Raw genomic sequence first — 23618 nt, forward strand, 5'->3', positions numbered from 1 at the left:
AGTAGCATCGACATTGGGTGCTAATGGGGCTCAATGGAACACACAAAATAACCCTTCCTCCCATGCAAGAATTGTAATGGTATGTCATTTTGTTCCATTAATATTGACTATCAAAGACTGGCCATATTTTTCTGGACCCTTCTGTACTTCTCCAGAGTGAAATTTACAATTAGTTTAAACTTTGATCACAATTCATCATACTGGAACTAAATGATATCCATACATCATCTTCATGGGATGCTGACAATTTCTTAGCTGCTTTTTCTAGTATAGATTCTCTCATAACCTTCTTGATGGATCTATGAAATTTAGTAAACAATGCCAATATGATGACCAGTAATTCCTGTCTTAATACTGACACTGTTGATGTCAACTGAGATTGAAGGGGTGAAGGACTACAGCCAGGTACTACAAAGGAATCATCCTATCTTTTGCCTGAAGTGATTCAGGAAAATCATGAAAAATTGAAGTCAGTGATTTGAACCATATGAGTCTGATCAAGAAGTCTCTGAGCTCCAATATTAGGCACATTGTGGAGCACCTTATGAAGATAGCATTCAGGTGTAGAAAGAAAGCCAATGCACACTTGGCATATCTGCCAGGAGCCTCATCTGAGAGTGGAGGTGGACTTCCCTGCAGCTATCAAGTATGCAGTTTGCAGTCATCTGCAAGTTGTGACTCATGTCTGCGCCAATGATGCCTGTTGAATGGGTCCTGACACCATCTTCTGTTCCTACAAGCAGTTGGTGGAGGTGGTGAAGGTTGCTGGTTTCACACATGGGTGCAAGCAGAGCTCACAATTGGTGACATTGTTGCTAGAGTTAATCAGGATACTTTGGTTCGGAGGTGAGTGGAGGGTCTCAGCCACAGACTTCATCAACTCTGCGACAGTCTTGGCTGCAGAATCCTAGACCTGTGTTATTGGGTGGGGATTTGTAAGACTCCCCTTAATAGGACAGTGGTGCCCTCTACAAAGGAAGCAGGTGCTCAGGTAGCAGAGCAGTTGCGAGTGAACATGGTGCTTTTTGTAGTAGGTGGTAGTTTGAAGTACTCACCAATTCACACACAACAAAACCAGACTGCATTCAGAGTAAGGACACTTTGACTGTCAAAATTATATCAGTAAATTGTCAAAATATTCATAACAATGTTTCTGAATTTAATGTCCTCCAGGAAAGTTCTCATGCTCATATTATTCTTGGGACTGAGAGTTGGTGGAAGTCTGAACTCTGAGATATTTAGTGAGTCATGGAACACATATTGGAAACATAGATTAGATGCCATAGGAATGGGAGTGTTTATTGCAGCTAACAAAATTATTGTCTCTATTGAGCTTGAAGTTGAGAGTGACAGTGACGTTATCTGGTCAAATATAACAGGTCTAGGTAAAACCAAGTTCATTGTTGGATGTTTTTACTATCAACATTATTTCACTGTGACAGTTCTAGAATTTTCTGAAGAAAGTCTACAGTCAGTAGTGCATAGATACCCAGATCATGCAGTAATAACTGGAGCCAACTTTAACGAACCAAATATGGACTGGGACATCTATGGATTCATTGTGGGGACTACAGACAGACATTCTTGCTAACTACTTTTCAACATGTTTTCCGAAGATTATAGTTAGCAGCTTGTTTGGCAGCCCACATACAATGGAAATATCTGAGACCATGCAGCTATAAACAGGCCAGACCTTGTTGACAGTAATCAAGATATCCTTGTAGCAACTATGTATATGAAAGTTAATAAATCAGTCAAGAAGTATAGGAGAGTGTTTCTGCTAGAAAGAGCAGATAAGCAGCTGTCAGAATTTCACTTAGACAGGGAACTGTCACCACTTAGTTCCAGTAAGATGGACAAATAGGTATTATGACAAAGTTTAAACAGATTGCAGATTGTGGTCTGAAGGACTATGTGCCTAGCAAGTGCACTTTATGTCTAGTTTGTGATTAGTACATCACCATAATTAAACATAGTACCCCAAAACATTGGATCAAAACATAAATGAGATATCTGATATTCCTTCTATTCAACTTCAGATACCTGTGCCACATTATTAACACTGTTTTTATAGTCAAATTGTGAATGAAAATTGGGGGTCATGTGCTTGTTGTCTTTCCTCACCACAAAACTATGGACCTTCATTGAGGTGCAGTGCTGTTTCCCAAGTAGTTACCTCTATAATTGTTTCTTCTATTAAATTGCTTATGGTTATCCCCATTATTTCTATTCTTCTGATGTTCAAAATTTCTGTCTCTATTACCATTTTGACCCTGATAGAAATTACCACTATCTCTGTTCCTGTAGTTATTGCCATTGTGATCTCTATCATTTCGATTATTATGGTACATGCTTCTTTCTTCTGTCTTATCCAGCCTGTCAACATATCATAAAAATTGTCCAAGACAATCGTCAGATCCATGTACTAAATCCCACTGCAACCTTTCTGGTAATTTCATTTTGATTGCATCAATCAAAGTCATTTCATCAAATGGTTTGTCAAGGTGTCTTAGTTTCTTAGGTTGATTCTTACAGAATTCTTCCAAGGTACCATCCCTATTCCCATAATTAAGAACATTCAAAAATTCACTTTTAATTTTCCATTGTTTAGCTTCCAACCAAAATGTATTTAGAAAGCTTTTTTCGAAACTTTGGTGCATTTCCCACTGACTTATATTTAGATTTATCCATGACAGAGCTTCACCTACAAGCCATCTTTTAACAAATTTAATTCTTTGATCATCGCTCATGCCCAGCACAAAACTATCTCTACAGTCATGTAGAAAATCCACTGGATGTAAATTGTCTGATTGAGAACTTTTGATCAGAATGTTGGACCACATAATACTATTGTTTGAACACAGATTTTTGTGAATACAGTTTTTCTGGACTGCTGAAATTTTTTAATTTAAAACATTTACTTTAGTTTCCATATTGTTTTCAACATTTAAAATTTTTTGATCTCAACTACTAAAATTATGTTCCATTTTTTCCACTATGGCCTTGTGTTCAACTCTGATGTCATTAATGTTCTTCATCTGTCTTGCAGATTCAGCAACTAACTCATTTGCCAAAATAATAAATTTATTTTCTAAGATATATACTTTTTTGTTTACACTTTTTAATCCCTGTGGCAACCAAGTTTTTAGCTCAAAAACCTGATAATTAAGTTGGTCTACTTGGTATTGTACCCTTCCCATTTTACTATTGTTTTCAGTTTTTTGGCTATTTGATTGTCCTTGTAGTGAAGTAAATTTGGTATCATTGTCCTTCCTTATTTCAGTTAATTGCTTGCTGATTATGCTTTCACACACTTCAAACATGTCCTAAATGGGTCCTTCAGCTTTCACTTCTACATCGCTACTACCCTCATCTCTATTCATTTTGCAATCAATCACATGAGTCCACAAACAAATTAATTTCTCAAATAGTTCATACTTATCTTTCCCTTCTTTGATGTCCCTTATCATAGTTATAAAGTTCCAGTCATTGTCAGTAGTATCTCGTTACTGTGGATACGACTTTATTCGGCAGTCCTCAGTATCCTTCCTTCAAGTGTTCAGAAATCCATTCTTCTTCTGCAACAGACAAAATTTCATTATCAGTTAATTGATCCCAGCTGAGCTTCCAATTGTAATCTTTCGCTCCCTCACATCACCAGTTGATTTTCACTCTTTTCATAATTCACTCATTTCATAAGCTTCAAGAGGAGTAAGATTTACTGTATCACACCATCTTTACAATTTCCACTCGTATATCACCACAAATGACATTGTTATTTCCAAACATAAAAACACATCCAATCACATCAGAGGCATCCCCACTAATAATCTATCCTGGGTACTAACAATATCCCAAAGAGTTTGCAAATATTGTTGACAAATGAATCTTCACTAATTTATATCATTATTTTGTAAATGAATCCAGAAGTAAACATAATAAATATCATCATATTGTGCAATTAATAATAGGAATTTTAAGTGTGCCAGATATTTCCTAATTTCAAATGCTTCTAAAAGAAGAATAATTTTAACTGTACATATAGAGGTAGTACATATTGATTTTGACAAATAAAATGAAATAATTTCTTTTTACACATTTTAGCCTGAAATATAATACATTGTATACAAAACCATACGAAGGTCATATTAACCCATACAAGATACAAAATGTCTTTGGTATAGATTACTTCTGTTGAATAAAGGTAATGTTGGAGGAAGGTGTCCCTTTACAACATGATACCATATTCTTGAATACTATCTGTTGACACAATCTGTTTCTTGTCATATTTCATAAGCAGAAATACTTTTTATGTTTCTTAACAATCCATTTAAAACATTTTTCTGACTTCCAGAACATGAAGTATATCATCTGAACTTTTCAGGTACTGTTTGCTACAGGTACATAAACTCTTTTTATATTTAACATATGAAAACATTGTTTGTTTCCCAATATCTTTGTCCTATAACCCTAACTTGTAATAATTTGCTAGCATGAATCACTTTTAACTGGTAGCAATTCATTAGTACTATATAGGTAGCACTTATTCACCATTTCTTTACTGTAATAAAAGTAATCAAATTTTAACTTTAATGCCGTTGATGTTATTTATGTCACAATCTTTATTTAAAAATACATTTTTAAAGGGACAAGAGAGGAAGAAAATAGTGCACTTACATTTCCGGGAGTGGCCTGATTTTGGGTGTCCAACAACAACTGATGTGATGCTACAGTTCTGTCAAATTGTGCGGCATCAGATCTTGTTATCAAGTGCAGGGCTCACTGTGGTTCACTGCAGGTAAAGTGAGATAAATTGACATATTTAATTTACTGTTCTTTGCCAAATTTATTTCTTTTTGTTAAATCAAACAGCCAGGTAGTTGACATGTATGTAGAAGTTTATGGAATCATTAATAAACTTGGTGGGTAAATTTCATGCTGGCCAACAGTGGAACAGGTGAAATGTATGCACAGTTGCCAATATGGGCAACTGTCAGCTATATAATTGAATGATGACTTGAAAATTTGTCCCAGACCAGGACTCGAACCCAGATTTCTGGTTTATTGTGAGAGGTTGCTTAATCAGTAGGCTAACTGAGCATTCTCTATGGCCAGAACCAAATTTCCGTGTATTGTCAGCCACATGTCTGCAGTCTGTACTCATATACATCCATTATGAATTTTACCATACATGGGAGACCTATTCATCAAAAGTCACATGCTTGGTGTCAGCAGATAAATGCAATATTGAAGGACCTGTGTTGTTCACAAGTATGATGCAATATTCCTTCAGAAATGGATGCAATACATAGTAATTTTTACCAATACAGCCACTGCATCATCTGCCGACACTGGGCAAGTGACTTTCAGTTAAAATGTCTGCCCTGTAAGGGAAAATATGTAATGGATATACGCTGAAGCACCAAAGAAACTGGTACAGGCATGTGTATTCAAATACAGAGATATATAAACAGGTAGAATATGGCACTATAGTTGGCAATGCCTATATAAGATAACAAATGTCTGGTGCAGTTGTTAGATTGGTTACTGCTGCTGTAATGGCAGGTTATCAAGTTTTAAATGAGTTTGAACATGGAGCCATAGTTGGCACATGAGCAGTGAGACACAGCATCTCTGAAGTAGTGATGAAGTGGGGATTTTCCCATATGACCATTTCACCAGTGTATCGTGAATATAAGGAATCTGGTAAAACATCAAATCTCAACATTGCTGTGGCCAGAAAAAGATCCTGCTAGAGTGGGACCAATGACAACTGCAGAGACTCATTCAATATGACATAAGTGCAACCATTCTGCAAATTGTTGCAGATTTCAGTGCTGGGCCATCAGTAAGTGTCAGTGTGTGAACCACTCAATGAAACATCATCAGTGTGGTCTTTCGGAGCTGAAGGCCCACTCTTGTATCCTTGATGACTGCACAACACAAGGCTTTATGCCTAGCCTGGGCCTGACAACACTGACATTGCCTGGGCAGATGAGTCTTGTTTAAAACTATATCAAGCGGATGGACATGTACAGGTATGGAGACAACATCATGGATTTATGGACCTTGCATGTCAGCAGGGGATTGTTGAAGCTGGTGGAGACTCTGAAATGGTGTGGGTTGTATGCAATTTGAGTGACATGGGATTGGTGATACACTAATCACTCTGACAGGTGATGCATACATAAGCATCCCTGATCACCTGTAGAGACTTGGGCAATTCCTGCAGGACAATGCAACACTTTTACATGTCCATAATTCCTACAGAGTGGCTCCAGGAACACTCTTCTGAGTTTAAACACTTCTGCTGGCCATCAAACTCCCCAGAAATGATAATTATTGAGCATATCTGGGATGCCTTACGACATGCTGTTCAGAAGAGATCTTCACCCTCCTTATTCTTATGGATTTATGGACAGTTCTACTTCAGACATTAGTCGAATCCATGACAAGTGATGTTGTTGCACTTCTGCATACTCGTGGTGGTCCTACATGATATTATGCAAGTGTACCAGTTTCTTTGGCTCTTCAGTGAATGGGTGCATCTAGGTTGTAGACACATGGTTGATGACATGTGGACGTTTGGGTCTGGCTGTGGGGTGTCCAATGGTTTGTGATAAGTGGGAAATCTGGGTTTGAGTCTCAATCCAGAACAAATTTTCAGTGTCACCATTCAGTTATATAGCTGATAATTGTTGGTATTCACAACTATGAATACATTTCATCTACTTCATAATGGTTGTAGCCACCAGAATGCCTGTTCCTTTGGATATGAGTGCGTGTCTGTAGGAACATTGCATCATAAATCTGAACACCACATGCACTTCAATATTGTATTCCAATAGCTCTTGTCAGCCTACAGAAAATGCATCATGTGATAGCTGTAAAATGACATATTGTGACATAGGTCTGTCATTATTATCATTGAATATGTGATGAAAGTACATTGGGAAATGAAATATGCCTCTAAGAAGGAGTAAGCATAACAAAAACAATAGAGGAATCTCATTGTGGACGTACATAAAATTGGTTCTTTCAAAATGCACACAACATAGGATCAGCAGCACTGTAAGTTTGTTTGTTGAAGACAGTTTTGCCTACATTAAAGTATTACCACTGGGCGATAGTAAGAAAATGAAGAAAGACTTGGATAAAATTTCTACTCACAGGGGATTCTTTGCATTGCACCCCCCAGATTTAGTGGTAAGATGGTCCAGTGGATAGCCAATCAAAAAACTGAACACAGATCAAGCATGAAAACAAGAAGAAGGTGTACTGAACTGTGAAAAAAAGCAAAATAGAAGAAGCAAATGGTCCACGCTCAACAAGTACAACATAAAGTAAGGTGCAACAGACATAGTATTGTGGTTAACTGGTCAGTGTTACAGCACAAAGAGGATAGCTGGTTTCTAAACCCCATCATGCAATTTATTTATTTCTTTTTTACAACTGTATGAACTGTCTGCATGACCATTTAAATGTTTGTTCTCTTTCTGTATTCATGGCAGTTGTCATACTATACATTGGTTATAGAATATAAGTCACATGGTAAGAATACATTACCATCACAAGTAAATGTGATGAATAGAAACAGCAGGGAAGATACCACATATACACCTCACAGAAATGAGAATAAAAAATAAACAGATGTGAAATATGTTACAGCATAGTGTTCAAGAGTCAAAACTTCAAAAATGGAATACAACTTCAAAAACATTAAAAATGTATGTTTTGACAGAGCACAGAGAAACTGTTGCATTCATTTGTTGCAGCTCATGTGACAAACTATCATGTTTTCATCATTTCTTAGTTAGTGATCACATTCAAATTCATATCAACACCAAAATTGTGTAAGGAGACATATGTAATTCACTCACCAGGCATACAAACTAAGTCCTATCATAAGTTGTGTATGACACAGCAAACATGTTTTCTGGTGGAGGATTCCATTTACTTGTCACCATGTCACATCAAAGGTTTGTGGTTCGTATTCAAAAGCCACTTCCTTTCAGTTTTTGATAGGGTAGTTGTGCAAAATCAATTTTCATTAAAGGTCCTTGCCTTACACCTTGTTACTGCAAAGACATTACACCACAACACAGACACAAATTTGAATACAGAATAAAAAAAGTCACGAGGGAGCTTTGAATATGACTCACCCACTTTGCACTCCAATGCCATGACCATTTAATCATATCATCATCACTTCTCATCTCCACTCAATGTTGCACTTGTTGGGCTTTGACTGTTCACTGTTTCAACTGTGCATTTTTTTCACAGTTCAGTACACTTTCTTCCTGTTTTCATGTTTGACCTATGTTCAGTTTTTGATGGGCTGCCCACTGGGCCCTCTTACCATTAAATCTGAGAGGGGTGTGATTGGGAGTTTTCCCTTGTCAGTGTAATGAATGGCAACTCTCTCAAATGTGGATAAATGCAAGAAAGAGAAATAACCCAATAGTAGCCTGTTACAAGATTAGTTGTGAACACCTTGAACACATTACATCTTGTAAGTATTTATGGGTAATTCCTAAGAAGCAATGTAAAACGGCACATTCAAATAAAATCAGTTTTAGGGACAGCAAATGGAAGACTTAGATTTGTTGGAAGGGTTCTGGTAAATTGCTGTGGATATATAAAGACAGTAACATAGAAGATGCTAGTGTGAGTATTTCTAAAGTATTATCCCAGCGTCTGCAGTCCTTGCTAAACAGTTATGACAGCAAATGTTCAACAAATTCAGAGACACTCCCCTAATATTGTGACAAACCTGGATAACCCATTCAGAAGTGCAACAGAAATGCTTGGGGAACTGAAATTGCAACCCTTCAAAAAATATGTTGTAGTTGTTTTGGATAAATTTAGAAAACCTGTATACAAAGAAGGCTCTACAGCAATTACGTAATCACCATTGTATTTCTCACATAGGGATCATGAGAATAACATGAAAAAGATTTCAGTATGTATGAAGTGTATATACAGTCATTTTCCTTTGCTCTGTATGCAAGCGGAAAAGGCAGAAAATCGATAATATCAGTACAAAGTGTCCTGTAATATTCACTGTATAATGGCTTGTGGAGTATATATGTAGATGGAGAGGAAGGTTGTGTAAAGGCATCACTGCAGAGTAAGAGATAGTGGATTTGGAAAAGAAGTCCTATAAATGGCAAGAATAGGAAGACAGGCCATACTCAAAATTGACACCAGTTAACTGACAGGCACAAGTGTCAGACATTCAGGGGGTAATGTGATATGACTTGAACTTCCCCTATGTCCAGATGCTCAGTTTCAGAATCTCTTGAAGTTACCCTCTTATGCTTACACTGTTCTGTGGGTGCAGATATACATATGATATTGACTTACGAATTCCATTTCAATTTAGACAAAGTAGACCAGCTAATCCGTTTGTAGAGATGATCTGTCTAAATTCAAATAATATTGTCTGTTGTTAAGTACTTCCAAGTCAAGGTGTGGTGCTGCTGCTTACGGTAGATGCAGCTCCCCACAGTAGTCTATGGTGTGTGTGCCTCTTTATCTCTGTATAGCTACTGCAACATACATCTGTCTGAACCTTCTCACTATAGCCAAGCCTTGCTCTCCTCATAAAATTTCTACCAGCCACACTTCTATTCATTATTGAAATGACAATTCTTTGTTGTCTCAGGATGTGTCTGATCAACTGATCCCTTCTTTTATTTAAGTTGCACTATACATTTATTTTCTCCCAATTCAATTCAGTATCTCCTTATCTGTTTTCTGATCTACCCACATTCTTGTGTTGCACCACATTTCAAAAGCTTCCATTCTCTGATTTTCTGAACTGTTTATCATCCATGTCTGACTTCCACACAAAACTACACTTGAGACAAATACCTGCATGAAAGATGTCCTAATATTTAAATTTATGTTCACTGTTAGCAAAATTCTTTCATTTTGAACAGCTTTTCTTGCTGTTGCCACCCTGCATATAAGAAAGTTGCTACTCACCATATAGCGGAATTGCTGAGTCACGATAGGCACAATAAAAAGATTCACACACTCATAGCTTTTGGCCATTAAGGCCTTCGTCAGCAGTAGACACACATACACACACGCACACACACACTCATGCAAATACAACTTGCACACATGTATGCAGTCTCAGAGAGCTGAAACTACACTGCGAGCAACAGCATCAGTGCATGATGGTAGTGGCGACTGGGTGGGGGTAAGGAGGAGGCTGGAACAGGGAGGGGCAGGGATAGTATGGTGGGAGTGGTGGACAGTGAAGTGTTGCACTTTAGACAGAGGGCTCTGAAATGAGAAATGTCCTACCCACTATCCTTCCCACCCCCCCTACCGTGGTATTCTGCCATCCACCGAACCTACAGAATATACTTGTCCATCCTGACACAACCTCTGCTCCCTATCCCTTACCTCATGGCTCATACCCCTGTAATTGATCTAGATGCAAGACCTGTCCCATACATCCTGCTACCACCATCTACTCCAATTCGGTCACTAACATCACCTATCCCATCAAAGGCAGGGCTACCTGTGAAACCAGTCATGTGATTTACAAGCTAAGCTGCAACCATTGTGCTGCATTCTATGTAGGCATGACAACCAACAAGCTGTCTGGCTGCATGAATGGCCACCGAGAAACTGTGGCCAAGAAACAAGTGGACCTCCCTGTTGCTGAACACGCTTCCAAACATGATACCCCTCATCTCAATGACTGCTTCACAGCCTGTGCCATATGCATCCTTCCCACCAACACCAGCTTTTCTAAATTGCGCAGGTGGGAACTTTTACTGCAATACGCCCTACATTCCCATAACCCTCCTGGCCTCAACCTTCGTTAGTAACTGTACTCACCCATCCAGGCCCCTCCCTGTTCCCATTCCAGCACTACACAGTCGTCATTTCACCTCCACACCCAGTGTTTTAATTTATTTTTATTTTTATTTCTCTTTTCTGCTACTTACCTCCTCCCCCTTCCACACCTTCTCTCCTGCCCTCTGTCTAAACTGCAACACTTCACTGTCTGCCAGTCACACCATACTATCCCTCTCTCTCTCCGCCCCAGTCTCCTCCTTACCCCCACCCAGTCACCACTCCCATTGTGCACTGGTGTTGCTGCTCACAGTGTAGTTTCAGCTCTCTGAGACTGCAGACGTGTGTGCAAGTTGCATGAGTGTGTGTGTGTGTGTGTGTGTGTGTGTGTGTGTGTGTCTACTGCTGATAAAGGCCTTAATGGCCAAAAGCTATGAGTGTGTGAATCTTTTCATTGTGCCTATCGTGACTCAGAATCTCTGCTATATGGTGAGTAACATCTTTCCTTCTCTGGTATTGTTACATTCCATCCTGGATTTTCCATTGTTTAAATCTCATTTGCTACTCTTAGTGTCTTACTTCCAAATGCCATTCCTCACAGCATCATCTACTTTAAATTCACTACATTTCATTATCTTTCTTTTACCTTTGTTGATGTTCATCTTCCAACCCCCCTCTCTTTTTTTTCTTATTTATTTTTAAACTGCACTAAGATTGTTTATGAGAGCATAGACACACAGCAAATCTCATCTACTACTTTTAGTGCCTTGCTTCCAAATGTAGATCCTCACAGCATCATCTAATTTAGGTTCACTACATTTCATTATCTTTGTTTTACTTTCATTTATGTTCATCTTCCAACCCTCCTCTCTTTTTTATTTATTTATTTTTAAGCTGCACTATGATTTTTAATGAGATCATAGCCACAATACATATGCTGGTGTGGATTCTGGTTTGCTTTTATATGATATTTTGACTGGCAATATGAGCTGAGCCATTATGTTCCCATAGTGGGCCTGACAAAGGCACAATGGAATGCTGAAGCTGGTTGCTTCTGGAATAAATCGGAGACAAAAATACAATCGTTGGTTAATTTATTGCTACTTATGCTATACATTCTGTTCAACTGCTCTTCCAAATCCTTTGCCATCTCTGACAGAATTATAATGGTACTGACAAGTCTCAAAGTTTTAATTTTTTTCTCCCTCAATTTTTATTCCCTTTCCAAATTTCTCTTTGGTTTCCTTAACAGCTTCCTCATTATACAAACTGAATATCACTGATGATAGGCTACAACCATATCTCACTCCTTTCTCAGCCATTGCTTCCCTTTCATGTCCTTTGACTTTGATTCTTGACATCTGGTTTCTATATAAGTTGTATATAATATTTTGCTTCCTGTATTTTATCCCTACTGCCTTCAGAATTTCAAAGAATGTATTCCCATCAACTTTTTCAAAAGCTTTCTTTCAATCTGTAAATGCAGGTTTGCATTACTTTGGTCTATGGACGTGTGAGTTGTACAATCCGGCCGTTACGGCCACTCCTGCACGGCACGTAAACAGAGCTCCGGCCACCGGCCCCTGTTACCATCCTGTGTGTCATGCTATATACATCATGATCAGTCAGAGTGCCCCCAATGTTAGGTCATTTGTCGCAAATTTAATCAAAAAGGACACATTGCTAAAGGTTGCTGCTCAGCCTCAAAAGAATCGAAGGAAGCAGGTACAGAGGACATGGACGTTGACATTCAGGAAGTTTCATTGGGCCAGGCTACGGATGCATCGGCACAGAAACTCTTTATCAAGGTGTCGGTTCGGTCATGCTGACTACAACTGCAAGTAGATACGGGCGCGGCAGTTTCCTTGTTGAATACGCAAACTTACTCAGACCTTGGGTCGCCCCTGTTGGCGCCAGTCTCTGCGGTTATGGTAAACAGTTCATTCCCCTACTGGATCAATTAACTACTGACATTATTTACAAATCAGCCTCTTACTTTCATTGTTGTCAGTGATGTGAGCTCTGCTAACCTTTTTGGATTGGATGCCTTTCAAGCTTTCGGTTTTTCTATCGCAGACACCATACAGTTGATCTCCGAAGACGTTCCCTATCAATCATTGGAATCTTTGACCTCTGACTTTAAGGATATCTTTGAGGAGGGCCTGGGGCATGTTTCAGACTTAAGCTCACTTAACGTTGAATGCGTTGGCTTGCCTGCATTTTCTATGCACGAGGCAGATCCTCTTGGCTCTCCACCCTCAGGTAAAAGCAGAGCTAGACCGGCTGACAGCCCTTGGGGTCGTTCTTCCCATTTCTTCTAGCGAGTAGGCTTCACCCCTCGTTATTGTCAGGAAACCCTCAGGAAAATTACGACTTTGTCGTGATTTAAAGACCACCATTAATTCCCAATTGGTGGTGGACACCTATCCCTTGCCTCGTTCTGATGAATTGTTCTCCGACATGGTGGGAGGCCAATATTTTTCGAAAATTGATCTTTCAGAGGCTTATCATCAGTTACCACTTGATGACGACTCCAAACAGCTGGCGGCCATCAACATCCTGTTTGACCTTTGCCAATACCAGCAGTTGGCCTTCGGAATATACAGTGCCCCGGTGATATTTCAGCATTATCTTGAGCACGTCACATCGACAATCCCTCATTGTATTAATTACCTGGACGTCATAATTGTCACAGGCTACAGCACAAAGGAACACTTGCACAACCTTTGAACCCTCTTTCTCAAATTCAGGTCTGTGAGCCTGTGTTGCAACCTGCGTAAGTCGATCTTCTTCCAACCATCCATTGAGTATGTGGGCTACACCATCTCTCGGCATGGTGTCCAGCCACTAGGAAGTTTGGCCCAAGGTATTGTCGACCTTCTGTGGCCCACTTCACTGAAGGAGTTGCAAGCTTTTTTAGGCAAGATTGCCTAACACCACCGGTTCATTCCCAGGGCTTCCACCATAGCCCACCCTCTGTACTGCCTTCTATGCAAGGGTGTTCCGTTTGATTGGTCATCTGCATGCGAGCGAGCATTCACCTCATTGAAGGGCTTCCTCATGTCAGTGCCTTGTTTGGCTACTTTTGACCCCAATAAGCCGATGGTCCTGGTTACAGATGCTTCGCCGTATGGAGTGGGGCGGTCCTGGCCCATCGAAATGCGAGTGGCTCCCAGCAGCCACTGGCGTTTGCGTCTAAAACTCTTAGTCCCATGCAGGCCCATTACTCCCAGGTGAAAAAGAGGCTTTGGCCATTGTCTACTTTTACCAAGTTTCACCCTTTCTTGTATGGTCTGAAGTTTCAATTAATCACTGACCATAAGCCATTAATATCGTTATATGGCCCCGTCTGTCAGATTCCGGATTGGGAGAGGGGGGGGGGGGGGGGGGGGGGGGCACAGACTGCAGCGCTGGGCTCCTGGGCTCTCTAACTACCATTATGACATTCATTTTCACCCTACCGGACAGCATGCCAACGCCGGCACCCTTTCCTGTCTTCCAGTGGGCCCAGATCCTAAGTTCGATTGGGAGGATATTATGTGTCTTCATTTGGATGTGGCATCCCGCCAAGCAGTCCAAGTGGTTGATGGCTTCCCGATCACTATTTCTAGAGCCGCCAGGGAGCTGGCAGCTGACCCAGTTCTTTGGCAAGTAGTTCACCTCGTTCAGCAGGGGTGGTCATCCGTCTATGCCGGGTCTCGGACACTCTTTGTAATTATTTTGTTCTACGACACTGCCTCTCAATCTTGGAAGGAGTTCTCCTTCTAGCTACCAACGATACAGCTCCTCGGGTGGTTGTTCCTGCAAGTTTGTGAAGGGAGGTCCTCACGTTATTACATGAGGGGCACTGGGGTATTTCCCGTACTAAAACCTTGGCTTGCAGACATGTGCACTTGCCCAGTATTGACAGACAAATTGAGCACTTGGTGGCCGCCTGCCAGTGTGCGAGCCAACAGGCATGTCCCAGGTCAACGTGTTCACATAGATTTTGCAGTCCTGTTTCTCAATGGCTTTTGGCTCATTGTCATTGATGCTTATTGCTGATTCCCATATGTGGTTCGCTACTCCTCAAGCTCGTCAAAAGTTGGAATCCAGGCACTGGCAGAAATCTTTTCTGTGGAAGGTCTGCCAGTCATCCTGGTATCAGACAATGGATCTCAGTTTGTTTTGCAGACCTTCCAGGATTTTTGTAAGTGCTTTGGTATTCGGCACGTTTGCTCTCCCCCCTTTCATCCAAAATTGAATGGGGAAGCCAAGCGCATGGTGTGCACATTTAAGATGCAGATGAAAAAGTATGTGCACAAATTTACTGTGGAGGAGGCGTTGACATTTTTCCTGACAGCATACCGGACTACACTGATTGGAGAATGCAGCCCTGCAGAGCTCCTCCACGGGCGCCAACCTAGGACTCTGCTGCACCTCCTCCGGCCTGGTCCTCGCCAGTCTTCACAAGATGGGGTACCCAGCTTTCCACCGGGTATGTTGGCCTGGGCACATGGATTTGGTCACAATCTACGTTGAACACTGGTGGTGGTCCTGCGCCGCAATGGCCGCCAGCTCTATACCTTGCAGGTGGGGGACTGGGAGGTATGTTGTCACCAAAATCAGCTACATCCACATTTGGCCAACCACCCTCCAACCCCTCAGGCACTGGCTTCCCCATTGCCAGCACCCCTGTGACTCTGCCACACTGCAATGGTTCTCAGAGTTGGCAGCCTCCAGTAGCTCCAGCATTGGCATCGGCATCGGCATCGCCATCATTAGAGATGCCCGGGTGAGAGCCGGCACCCGTTGCAGGCCCGGTTTCTCAGACAGCTGGTTCACCTGTGGTCGTGCCTTGCCGATTGTCCCCACCACTGGGTCTTGCCCCTCCGGAGTTCAACAGCTTGTCGCCCGTTCTGTCCTGGGCTCTGGTGGTGGGATGACAGGGGCCTCTTCATGTGGGTCACTTCCAACTGTATTTCAAGGTTCCGGCTCCAGGGTTGGCAGATCCCCCCGACTCCAGCATTCCAATGGACATGGAGGTCATCGCTACTGGATGACACTCCACCTTCTGATGCAGTGGATCACAGTGACGTCACCCCCTGAAGGAGGAAGAGTGCAGTAGCCACCAGAAAGGTCATGGGAGGTGCACATTGGCACGACACATCACGGACAGTAGTTGCCGCAAGTAAAGTCCTGTCAACGAGAGGGCACAGGAGAATTTGGCTGCACCCTCTGTAGGCAGAACAACAACAACTCAGTAGCACGGGCCATGCCCAGTCAGTTTTACATCGGGCATGGCTAGCAGACAGTTCCTGGTCTACACTATGTGAAGTGCGATGGACAATATGAATTGTGTTACTACACCATACACACTATCCCACAGTTTGCAGCACTCCTACAGAAAGAGAAGAGAATTTGACAGAACATACAACTGAATAATTATCTGTTATTGAATTAACAAAAATCAAACTATGGAAAATCCAAGATGGAATAAAACAATATTATGAGAAGGAAAGTTGCTAATCACCATATAGAGGAGATGCTGAGTTTAACACTTGCCTGAGACTGCAGTCATGTGTGTGAGTTCCGTTTGTGTGAGTATGTATGTGCATATGTGAGTTTATTGTTGACAAAGGCCATTGGCTGAAAGCCTTAAGTGTGAAAATCTTTTCGTTGTGCCTATCTGTGACTCAGCATCTCCACTATATGGTGACAAGCAACTTTCATTCTCATAATATTGGTGAATTGACAAAAACATAGATAGAATGGCAGGTACTTAGCTTCAAGAGGCACAATTCTCAGTAGTACTGAAGCACATAAAAATAGGAAACAACACACCTAGCTTCTTCTTTCTTTAGACAGAAAAGAAGAATTACTTGGGTATAGTAGAGAAAGGTGTCAGCAATAGAGAGAGAGAGAGAGAGAGAGAGAGAGAGAGAGAGAGAGAGGTTCAAGGTTGTACGTTAAGCACTGTATTGCCTTGATTTAGATGTTAGGGACAGGAGCTTTATAGTGAGAAGTGACTATGAACCAAGAGAAAAAGTAGAGAAATCAGCAAGTGAAGGAATAGTGCAAATAAAGAGAAAATGGAAAAGATAAAATAGGGGAAGAAGTGGGACAGCAGAGAAAGAGATAGATAGAGAGAAAGACAGAGAAGCATAATAGATACTGAGAAAAAGGTTCATAAAATAGGAGGTGAACCTATGGGGGACAAGAACAAGCAAAAAAGTAATTAAAATCCTGAGAAGCAACGTAGAAGAAGGAAAGAAGGGTTAAGTTAATGGAGGGTGGCAGTATTCTAGAATATGTTACAGAGCAATTTTCCTTTTCTGGTGTTTAGTGAAATTGATGGTAAGTAGGAGGCTCCAGCTGACGCATATTGTATGGAAGGCATTCAGCTTTCTTAAATGCACAGCAACTGGGTACTGAGCACCCCTAAGAAGGATGCTTCCTCTGTTTCCATTCTTTTTGTCATTTTGGTGATGGTGATCCTAATATAGAATGCTTCAAATGGCTCTAAGAACTATGGCACTTAACATCTGAGGTCATCAATTCCCTAGACTTAGAACTACTTAAACATAACCAACCTAAGGACATCACACACATCCATGCCCAAGGCAGGAGTCAAACCTGTAGGAGCATCGTGGTTCTGGACTGAAGCATCTAGAACTCGTAATACAAAAAATAAAATGATTATATTTGTTAAGAAATAGGTGCCCCCCATGAACCATGGACCTTTCGATTGGTGGGGAGGCTTGCATGCCTCAATGATACAGATAGCCGTACCGTACGAGCAACCACAATGGAGGTGTATCTGTGGAGAGGCCAGACAAATGTGTGGTTCCTGAAGAAGGGCAGCAGCCTTTTCAGTAGTTGCAAGGGCAACAGTCTGGATGATTGACTGACCTGGCCTTGTAACACTAACCAAAATGGCCTTGCTGTTCTTGTAAGGTGAATGGCTGAAAGCAAGGGGAAACTACAGCCGTAATTTTTCCCGAGGGCATGCAGCTTTACTGTATGATTAAATGATGATGGCATCCTCTTGGGTAAAATATTCCAGAGGTAAAATAGTCCCCCATTTGGATCTCTGGGCGGGGACTACTCAAGAGGACGTCATTATCAGGAGAAAGAAAATGCGTTCTACAGATCGGAGTGTGGAATGTCATTTCCATTATTCAGGCAAGAAGGTTAGAAAATTTAAAAAGGGAACTGGATAGGTTAAAGTTAGATATAGTGGGAATTAGAGAAGTTCGGTGGCAGGAGGAACAAGACTTTTGGTCAGGTGAATACAGGGTTTTAAATACAGAATCAAATAGGCTAATGCAGGAGTAGGTTTAATACTGAATAAGAAAATAGGAGTACCAGTAAGCTACCACAAACAGCATAGTGAACGCATTATTGTGGCCAAGATAGACACGAAGCCCACACCTACTACAGTAGTACAAGTTTATACGCCAACTAGCTCTGCAGATGACGAAGAAATTGATGAAATGTATGTTGAGATAAAAGAAATTATTCAGGTAGTGAAGGGAGACGAAAATTTAATAGTCATGAGTGACTGGAATTTGGGAATACAGAAAGGGAGAGAAGGAAACATAGTAGGTGAATATGGATTGGGGCTACGAAATGAAAGTGGAAGCCGCCTGGTAGAATTTTGTGCAGAGCATAACTTAATCATAGCTAACACTTGGTTCAAGAATCATGGAAGAAGGTTGTATACATGGAAGAACCCTGGAGATACTAAAAGGTATCAGATAGATTATATAATGGTAAGATAGAGATTTAGGAACCAGGTTTTAAATTGTAAGACATTTCCAGGAGCAGATGTGGACTCTGACCACAATCTATTGGTCATGAACTGTAGATTAAATCTGAAGAAACTGCAAAAAAGTGGGAATTTAAGGAGATGGGACCTGGATAAACTGAAAGAACCAGAGGTTGTACAGAGTTTCAGGGAGAGCATAAGAGAACAATTGATAGGAATGGGGGAAAGAAATACAGTAGAAGAAGAATGGGTAGCTTTGAGGGATGAAATAGTGAAGGCAGCAGAGGATCAAATAGATAAAAGATGAGGGCTAGTAGAAACCTTTGGGTAGCAGAAGACATATAGAAATTAATTGATGAAAGGAGAAAATATAAAAATGTAGATAATGAAGCAGGCAAAAAGGAATACAAACATTTCGAAAATGAGATCAACAGGAAGTGCAAAATGTCTAAGCAGGCATGGCTAGAGGACAAATGTAAGGATGTACAGGCTTATTTCACTAGGGGTAAGATAGATACTGCCTACTGGAAAATTAAAGAGACCTTTTGAGAAAAGATAATGTCTTGCATGAATATCAAGAGCTCATACGGAAACCCACTTCTAAACAAAGAAGGGAATGCAGAAAGGTGGAAGGAGTATATAGAGGGTCTATAAAGGGCAATGTACTTGAGGACAATATTATGGAAATGGAAGAGTTTGTAGATGAAAATGAAATGGGAGATATGATACTGCGTGAAGAGTTTGACAGAGCACTGAAAGACCTGGGTTGAAACAAGGCCCTCGGAATAGACAACATTCTGATAGCCTTGGAAGAGCCAGTCCTGACAAAACTCTACCATCTGGTGAGCAAGATGTATGAGACAGGCGAAAAACCCTCAGACTTCAAGAAGAATATAATAATTCCAATCGCAGAGAAAGCAGGTTTTGACAGATGTGAAAATTACCGAACTATCAGTTTAATAAGTCACAGCTGCAAAATACTAACACGAATTCTTTACAGATGAATCTAAAAACTGGTAGAAGCTGACCTCAGCAAAGATCAGTTTGGATTCCTTAGAAATGTTGGAATACGTGAGGCAATACTGATCCTAAGACTTATCTTAGAAGAAAGATTAAGGAAAGGCAAACCTACATTGCTGGCATTTGTAGACTTAGAGAAAGCTTTTGACAATGTTGACTGGAATACTCTCTTTCAAATTCTGGAGGTGGCAGGGGCAAAATACAGGGAATGAAAGGCTATAGACAATTGGTACATAAAGCATATGGCAGTCAGACGAGTCGAGGGGTATGAAAGGGAAGTAGTGGTTGGGATGGGAGTGAGACAGGCTTGTTGCCTATCCCCGATGTTATTCAATCTGTGTATTGAGCAAGCAATAAAGGAAATAAAAGAAAAGTTCGGAGTAGGTATTAAAATCCATGGAGAAGAAATAAAAACTTTGAGGTTCACCGATGACGTTGTAATTCTGTCAGAGACAGCAAAGGACTAGGAAGAGCATTTGAACGGAATGGACAGTGTCTTGAAAGGAGGGTATAACATGAACATCAAAAAAATTAAAAAGAGGATAATGGAATGTAGTCGAATTAAGTCAGGTGACTCTGAGGGAATTAGGTTAGGAAATAAGACACTTAAAGTAGTAAAGGAGTTTTGCTATTTGGGGAGCAAAATAACTGATGATGGTCAAAGTAGAGAGGATATAAAATGTAGACTGGCAATGGCAAGGAAAACTTTCTGAAGAAGAGAAGTTTGTTAACATCGAGTATAGATTTAAATGTCAGGAAGTTGTTTCTGAAAGTATTTGTATGGAGTGTAGCCACGTATGGAAGTGAAACATCGACAATAAATTGTTTAGACAAGAAGAGAATAGAAGCTCTCAAAATGTGGTGCTACAGGAGAATGCTGAAGATCAGATGGCTAAATCATGTAACTAATGAGTAGGTATTGAATAGAATTGGGGAGAAGAGAAGTTTGTGGCACAACTTGACTAGAAGAAGGGATCGGTTGGCAGGACATGTTCTGAGACATCAAAGGATCACCAGTTTAGTATTGGAGGGCAGTGTGGAGGGTAAAAATCATAGCTGTAGACCAAGAGATAAATACACTAAGCAGATTCAGAAGGATGTAGGTTGCAGTAGGTATTGGGAGATGAGGAACCTTGCACAGGATAGTGTAGCATGGAGAGCTGCAACAAACCAGTCTCTGGGCTGAGGACCACAACAACAACATCAACACAAGAAATAAGTATGAATTTTAATCAACATAAATACACTCCTGGAAATTGAAATAAGAACACCGTGAATTCATTGTCCCAGGAAGGGGAAACTTTATTGACACATTCCTGGGGTCAGATACATCACATGATCACACTGACAGTACCACAGGCACATAGACACAGGCAACAGAGCATGCACCATGTCAGCATTAGTACAGTGTATATCCACCTTTCGCAGCAATGCACGCTGCTATTCTCCCATGGAGACGATCGTAGAGATGCTGGATGTAGTCCTGTGGAACGGCTTGCCATGCCATTTCCACCAGGCGCCTCAGTTGGACCAGCGTTCGTGCTGGACGTGCAGACTGCGTGAGACGACGCTTCATCCAGTCCCAAACATGCTCAATGGGGGACAGATCCAGAGATCTTGCTGGCCAGGGTAGTTGACTTACACCTTCTAGAGCACGTTGGGTGGCACGGGATACATGCGGACGTGCATTGTCCTGTTGGAACAGCAAGTTCCCTTGCCGGTCTAGGAATGGTAGAACGATGGGTTCGATGACGGTTTGGATGTACCGTGCACTATTCAGTGTCCCCTCGATGATCACCAGAGGCGTATGGCCAGTGTAGGAGATCGCTCCCCACAACATGATGCCAGGTGTTGGCACTGTGTGCCTCGGTCGTATGCAGTCCTGATTGTGACGCTCACCTGCACGGCGCCAAACACGCATACGACCATCATTGGCACCAAGGCAGAAGCGACTCTCATCGCTGAAGACGACACGTCTCCATTCGTGCCTCCATTCACGCCTGTCGCGACACCACTGGTGGCGGGCTGCACGATGTCGGGGTGTGAGCGGAAGACGGCCTAACAGTGTGCGGGACCGTAGCCCAGCTTCATGGAGACGGTTGCGAATGGTCCTCGCCGATACCCCAGGAGCAACAGTGTCCCAAATTTGCTGGGAAGTGGCGGTGCGTTCCCCTACGGCACTGCGTAGGATCCTACGGTCTTGGCGTGCATCTGTGCGTTGCTGCGGTCCGGTCCAAGGTCGATGGGCACGTGCACCTTCCGCCGACCACTGGCAACAACATCGATGTACTGTGGAGACCTCATGCCCCACGTGTTGAGCAATTTGGCGGTATGTCCACCCGGCCTCCCGCATGCCCACTATACGCCCTCACTCAAAGTCCGTCAACTGCACATATGGTTCACGTCCACGCTGTCGCGGCATGCTACCAGTGTTAAAGACTGCGATGGAGCTCCGTATGCCATGGCAAACTAGCTGACACTGACGGCGGCGGTGCACAAATGCTGCGCAGGAGTGTATTTGAATTCAAGAACAATATTATGATAAGGATAGATTGTAAGAATGTGAACAATTATCAGAATTTTACTTGTATTGAACATAGTAAGATACTTAATATTTCACTATTCTATAATTACCTAATAATTACAATATAATATGTTGCTTTCTATGCACATACAATATCTTGCATATTGCCTCAAAATAATTACTATCACATGCTGGCAAGAAACTTGTTCTTAAATCAAACCTCACAATTGGCCTTACCAAGGAAATGATTGCTGTAGGGCGATGATGGATGGTAAGAGAGATAGAGTTGTTCAGAAAAATTTTTCACATTTATTTTCAGTTAATGTTTTGAATACACAATCTACATCCTTGTTCCCATGATACTAAGATTAATTTATTTCCTGTATGTATGCACATACGTGCAGTATGTTCTGTATGCCAAAGTTTGTAGTAGAACATTTATTGCCATTCAGTGAATTAGTAAGACATTACAAAAACAACTGACTTAATTTTCCAGCAATATATGAGAAAGACAGAACTTGCTCAACACTCTCTCTATACAGTGAGTGGTTGTCTTTTCTCATGTAATTCTAATTATTAAAATTAGTAGTAGTATTAGCAGTAATATTTATAGTTGACACTTTCTTACAGCAACTTTACAATGTCATCACTATAATGTGAGAATATCATGTAGATGCAATGACTGTTTCTAACTTTTGATTCCCTAACACTTAACCGCATGCTTCCACTCACAGCATCTTACCAAAGGAGGAGATGTCCATGTTTGAATGTCAACAATATTATGAAAAGGATAGAGTGCTACTCACCATAAAGATGATATGCTGAGTTGCAGACAGGCACAGTGAAAAGACTATTACACAATGAGCTCTTGGCTAGTGTCTTCTTCAGAAAAGAAAACATACACACAATCACACAAGACTTTGAATGGAAGGTGTACAAATAAATCTGTTGCAAAACCATGCCTTTATTAACTTATTGCATGGCACCCTCCTATACAACCCTGTTTATAGGCCATCTACAGGAAATGTTCCTAGCCTCCCAAAACCCAAAACCTCTGGTGTTGTTCATGTTTGTTGATTATATCTTAATGATCTGAACTTAGGACCAAGACACCTTATCCTCAGTTCTTCACAACCTCATTACCTTGTCAGTCACCCACTTCACCTAGTCCTCCTCAACCCAGTGTGCCACCTTCCTGGACACTGACGTCCTTCTCTCTGATGGCTCCATCCATACCTCTGTCCACATTAAACTCATCAACCATCAACATTATTTGCATTTCGGCAGCTGGCATCCCTTCAAGACGAAAAATCCCTCCAGTACAGCCTGGCCGTCTGTGGTCAGCATATGTGGAGTGATAAGAATTCATTTGCCAAATATGCTGAATTTCTCACATAGGCCTTCACAGACAGTCACTATCCCCCAGACCTAGTCCAGAGACATGTTTCCTACGGTATATCTGCACACACCTCCAATCCTCCCACTACCACCAAAAAAGAGCACCAC

General features: G+C 41.3%; 1 protein-coding gene across 5 annotated transcripts in view; it reads left to right on the forward strand.

The window, feature by feature from the left end:
• Window positions 1-23618, forward strand: part of LOC126281330 (phosphatidylinositol phosphatase PTPRQ-like) — a 410186-nt gene that overhangs the window by 346986 nt on the left and 39582 nt on the right. For 4 of the 5 annotated variants that reach the window (XM_049980191.1, XM_049980192.1, XM_049980188.1 and 1 more), the window contains one exon: window positions 4647-4798. In XM_049980191.1, coding sequence (XP_049836148.1) covers window positions 4647-4798 — 152 coding nt within the window. Of the gene's footprint in view, window positions 1-4646; window positions 4799-15160; window positions 15290-23618 lie in introns of those variants that run through there. The other variant, XM_049980190.1, reaches the window with a different exon arrangement.

The sequence above is a fragment of the Schistocerca gregaria genome, chromosome 7 (assembly GCF_023897955.1).
Source record: "Schistocerca gregaria isolate iqSchGreg1 chromosome 7, iqSchGreg1.2, whole genome shotgun sequence".
Classification (NCBI taxonomy): Eukaryota; Metazoa; Arthropoda; class Insecta; order Orthoptera; family Acrididae; genus Schistocerca; species Schistocerca gregaria.